At 49.0% G+C, this 5,639-nt stretch overlaps 1 gene segment (V, D, J or C); it reads left to right on the top strand.

Moving 5' to 3' along the window:
• Window positions 1-1,962: 1,962 nt before the first annotated feature.
• Window positions 1,963-5,639, top strand: part of LOC106724632 — a 9,909-nt gene continuing 6,232 nt past the window's right edge. The window contains 1 exon segment of the V gene segment in view: window positions 1,963-2,065. Coding sequence covers window positions 1,963-2,065 — 103 coding nt within the window.

Genomic DNA, 5,639 nt, shown 5'->3' with positions numbered 1-5,639 from the left:
GTCGGGCTCCATGATGGTGCAGCCCTCGAAAACCCTGTCCCTCACCTGTGCCATCACTGGGGACAGTGTCTCCAGCAACACTGCCACTTGGATCAGGCAGCCCCCAGGGAAAGCGCTCCAGTGGCTGGGAAGGATCTACTTCAGTTCCAAGTGATACAGATAGTACGCGCCATCTCTCCAAAGTTGGTTAGTCATCGACCCAGACACGTCCAAGAACCAGTTCTTCCTGCAGCTGAGGTCCGTGACCACCGAGGACATGGCTGTGTATTACTGTGCAGGAGACACAGTGAGGGGAAGTCAGTGTGAGCCCAAACACAAACCTCCCTGAGGGAGACAGCAGGGCTGGGCTGCAGGGAGCGTCGAGAACACCAGGGGGCGCTGAGGACCAGCACAGGACCAGGACCAGGAGCAGGTGCAGAGTTAAGCAAAGATAATATTTCTGGCTCTGTCTTAAAATAGTTTTGCTCCAAGCAACAGAGCTCACAGAAAGCCCTCTCCTATGTCTAGTTTTAGGGATTGTATTTATGATCATAAAGGGGCTCTGTCTTTATTCTGACATAATCCAGGTACTGAAAGGACCCTCCCAGGGGCTCTGATCACACATCCCTACCTGGGCAGCCCTGGGGGTGGGCCCGCCCCAGGCCTATAACTTCTTTACTAAAAGGCTCATCTTTCCCTTGAGCAACCCCGTCCATTCTTCCTGTGCATCTGGGTTGACACACCTGTGACATCAGCATGACCACCCTCAGGAGAGCACCTCCTGGTAACTGTCCTGTCACCCAGTCCCCTCCTCACTCTCTTCCTCTTCCATGTCACCTTCCTCACCTTCCGCCTTAACTTCAAATGCACAAACGCAGCTGCACCTATTTATTCTCCAGGCATTTAAGGTCTTGCTCCCCAACAGTTGACAGTTTGGCTCCAATAAAAGCTGTGGGACGGGGCTGCCCCCAGAATAAGAGCTGAGGACTGACCTGCAGGTGGCCCCTCTGCCACTGAGAAGAGAGGGGATCATCTGCCCCCAAGGACGACTGGTGCATGAATTTTTACCCAGGGTTTTGCTTCCAAAAGCCAACATGTTCCTTTTTTTTTTTTATTCTCACCCAAGGATATTATTCCCATTACTTTTCTGAGAGAGAGTGGAAGAGAGGAGCGGGGTGCGGGAAGGGAGAGAAACCTTGATGTGAAAGAGGCACATGGATTGATTGCTTCCTCAATGACCCTGACCAGGACCTGGAGTGAACCAGCAACCTTGACCGGGAATTGAGCGTGAGACCATGTGATGCCCGGGCCAATGTATAAACCACTGGACAACACTAGCCAGGGCTCCATTTTTAAATGATGGAACTTGTCCCAGTTTGAGAGGCTGGGAAAACAGGACTTTTGCACAGGAACAGCAGGGACATTAAGTGAAATCTGTGGTTTTGGAAAGGCAGTTACAAGCTGTGACAGGGACAGCAGTTTACAGACTGAGGCTGTGGACACAGCATCCACCCAGCCTCTCCTACCTCATCACATGTACATCCTTGAGTTTTGTAGAAGATCTGAATGGGAAAAACAACAAAGAGAGTCTTTCAGTCTCAAAATAAAAGCATCATCCAATGCAAGTTCTTATTCCCAACCCCTAGAAAGGCAACATGGTTCACGGCGGGTGAAGGAGAGGGAGAGGAAGCCCCATCCATGCACCACTGGGTCCTCATCAACAACCCAATGATGGAGGACTCTCAATCTTGAAAGCTGCCCCCAAAGGAATAGGGTCAGGGTGACCGTGTCTTAAGAAAGGAGGGAGGAAGGGTGGGTCAGATGGGACCCCTTGAGTCCAGCATCCTTGAGTCCTTTACATCTGGGGTCACCCTTAGGATGACAAGGTCAGGCATGCAGCCCAGGGTCCCAGCTGCACCCTTATATGCAGACTCCATGCAAATGGGGCTCTCCTACTGCTCATTAAAGAGGGCCCTGCCCAGCATGAGGGGGAGACATCCAGAAGCCAAGTACCTGAGACAGGACCCCAGCAGCTCCACCATGGACTTGGTGCCAAGCTGCATTTTCCTCCTGATCATTCTTCAAGGTCATTCTCAGGAGAAGGGGAGCTCTGAGGCCTGTGCCTGTGCCTGTTGCTTCCATGTGATTCTAAGTCTACCTTGTGTCTCTGTGTTTGCAGATGTCCAGTGTGAGGTGCAGCTGGTGGAGTCTGAGGGAGGCTTGGTGCTGCCTGGGGGGTCTCTGAGACTCTCCTGTGCAGCCTCTGGGTTCACCTTCAGTAGCTACTGGATGGGTTGGGTCCGCCAGGCTCCAGGGAAGGGGCTGGAGTGGGTCTCACTCATTACTAATACAGGTGGTAGCACATACTATGCCGATTCTGTAAAGGGCCGATTCAGCATCTCCAGGGACAACGCCAAGAACATGCTGTATCTGCAAATGAACAGCCTGAGAGCCAAGGACATGGCTGTATATTACTGTCTGAGAAACACTGTAGCGGAAGTCAGTGTGAGCCCAGACACAAACCTCCGTGAGGGAGGCAGCAGGTCTGGGCTGCAGGCACTCATGACTCTAGGGGGTGCTCAGGGCCAGCAGGAGCACTCAGAACTACTGGACTGACTAAACTCAGGACTCACTAAACTCAAGAATGCAGCCCCAAAGACATGTGCAGGGATAGGCCAAAGAGGGGTTTCATTCGGCTCCAGGGAAGGGGCTGGAGTGGGTCTCACTCATTACTAATACAGGTGGTAGCACATACTATGCCGATTCTGTAAAGGGCCGATTCAGCATCTCCAGGGACAACGCCAAGAACATGCTGTATCTGCAAATGAACAGCCTGAGAGCCAAGGACATGGCTGTATATTACTGTCTGAGAAACACTGTAGCGGAAGTCAGTGTGAGCCCAGACACAAACCTCCGTGAGGGAGGCAGCAGGTCTGGGCTGCAGGCACTCATGACTCTAGGGGGTGCTCAGGGCCAGCAGGAGCACTCAGAACTACTGGACTGACTAAACTCAGGACTCACTAAACTCAAGAATGCAGCCCCAAAGACATGTGCAGGGATAGGCCAAAGAGGGGTTTCATTCACTAGTTTGTTTCCTCTTCATCATAAAAAATAAAATAGCCTGGGCCGGTTTGCTCCATGGATAGAGCGTCGGGCTGCAAACTGAAGGGTCCCAGGTTTGATTATGGTCAAGGGCATGTACCTTGGTTGCAATGGCCTCCCCTGCCCCAGGCCTGGTCTGGGCTGGTGCAGGAGGCAACCAACCTATGTGTTTCTCTCACAACCTATGTGTTTCTCGCTGCCTTGCCCTCTCTCTTCCACTTTCTCTAAAAAATCAATAGTGAAATATCCTTGAGCGAGGATTTAAAAAAATTATATTAATAAAAGCCCGTGGCCATCATACCATCACACTGTAATAACCAAATGAGCCGAGGCTCTCGGGGCGGGCAGGGTGGGGCAGAGAGCTACTAGGGGCAGAGGGCTATAAGTGGTGGAGGGCGGGGCGATGGGCGGGGAAGCTAGCTGAGGCAAGCAGAAGTGAGCTACTCAAGAACGATTTCATGCACACTGAGCTTCTAGTAAATAAATAAAAATAAATTAATGAATCTTCCGGAGCTCTGTTTAATCTGTTGCCACTGACATGAAGTTCCTTGGATCCAGGCATCAAAGAGCAGGGTGTTTCCACTCTGCAGTGACAGGCATGGGCAGGAGGCACTGCTCACAGAACCAGCAGACCCACTGGTGCCTCACCCACTGTGTTCTCACCCACTGTGACCTCACCCACTGTGTCCTCACCCACTGTGTCCTCACCCACTGTGACCTCACCCACTGTGGACTCACCCATTGTGGCACCACCCACGGGTGGGACCCTGGGTAATCCTCCTCTTTCTCTCAGTCTTACTGCCTGGTCCCCACGCCCACTTAATCCAGCCCATGGTCACCTGGGAGGGGCAGAGAGGTCTGGGCTCTCACAGTTCCCTCCAGTTGTGTCTCCAGGGCCCTGGTCAAGCCTGAGAGGAAGACAGCTCCACTCTTGGCCAGGAAGGAGGCATAAAGGATCCAGAGGGGGTCTTCTCACTAAGAATTCATCAGAGGGAAGGAAGCAGAGATCTCTGCTCAGGCAGCCACTCTCAAGGGTCCCCGTGGGGCTCAAGGCCCCCCAGAGGCCTGGAGAATTCAGACCACCTCTACTTTTTTTAAAGCAATCCTGTTTCTTTTAAAAATTTTTATTGATTTTATTTTTTGAGAGAGAGAGCAGAAATGAGAGAGAGAAACATTGATTTGTTGTTCTATTTATTATACACTCATTGGTTGATTCTTGTATGTGCTCTGACTGGGGATCGAACCTGCAACCTTGCTGTAGCAGGATGATGCTGAAACCAACTGAGCTCCCCAGCCAGTGCCAATTCTATTTTTTTTTAAATATATTTTGATTGGAAAAAAATGGCAACCGGCAGGAAGGTAGGGAGGGAGAGAGTGTGAGAGTGCAAGGAAGTGATAGAGGAGTGTGTGGACGTGTGGTGCGTGTGTGTGTGTGTGTGTGTGTGTGTGTGTTTAAAATTATTAATGAAAAGATGGTAGTTTAGTTTTTAACCCTACATTGGGAAGATATGTTCACTCTCTGTAATGGAGTTGAACATTTCTTTTACCAATACCCTCTTTCTATCACCCTTAACCATTTAGAAAATGTTTTTATTGATTTCAGAGAGAGGAAGGGAGAGGGAGAGAGGGATAGAAACATCAATGATAAGGGAGAATCATTAATCTGCTGCCTCCTGAATACCTTCTACTAGGGATTGAGCCTGCAATCTGGGCATGTGCCCTGACCTGGAATTGAACTATGACATCTTGGTTCATGGGTTGAAACTCAACTGCTGTGCCACCCTGGCTGGACAGAAATTTTTGACTTCTGTAGTAGAAGATAGTCTCCTGCCAAGACTAAAAAAGAGTAAATATAAAAATTTCTAAACATAAAAATGGGCTTAAGATGCTGAGTAGCCAAAATGAAACCAAAATTTATTTAAAAAATGTCCAACAAACTCTCTCAGGATTATTAAATATAATTGATTACTTTCTCCTTCTTGGACTATTGTTTCTTACGTTTTCATGACATTACATTCCTTTTCTCCTATCTATTATAATCACTCCATCTCAGTTTCCTTTGCAGTCTCCTCTTCCTCCTTTACCTGACTTCTAAATGATAGAATTCCTCACAGCCTGAGTCTGGACTTTCTTTCCATTGTTTACTTTATATTTGTGTTTGTTTGTTTTTTCATTTGCTCCCCTAATCTGCTCACTGCCCCTTCTCTATCTCACCATTTGTTCTGGGAATCTGACCTTCATGAACTGCCTCACCTGGGTTCTCTTGTCCTCTGAATTCCAGGTAGGGTTGGCCAATGGGATGTACCACTACGATACGGAAAAGTGGGATGAGAGAGAGGTAATATATTGATTTCTCTCATTGCCCCCAGCTTTGCTATTCTGCCTGTGGCTGAATTACTTTCAACTATGGCTCCTGTGAGGTGCCCCCATTTCCAACAACTCCACGTGACTTTTTTTTAAAAATATTATTTTATTGATTTCAGAGAGGAAGGGAGAGGGAGAGAGAGATAGAAACATCAATGATGAGAGAGAATCATTGATTGGCTGCCTTCTGCATG

Source organism: Myotis brandtii, unplaced genomic scaffold (genome assembly GCF_000412655.1).
Source record: "Myotis brandtii unplaced genomic scaffold, ASM41265v1 scaffold910, whole genome shotgun sequence".
Classification (NCBI taxonomy): domain Eukaryota; kingdom Metazoa; phylum Chordata; class Mammalia; order Chiroptera; family Vespertilionidae; genus Myotis; species Myotis brandtii.
Note: the sequence above shows the minus strand (reverse complement) of the source record. Positions and strands in the feature narration are given on the sequence as shown.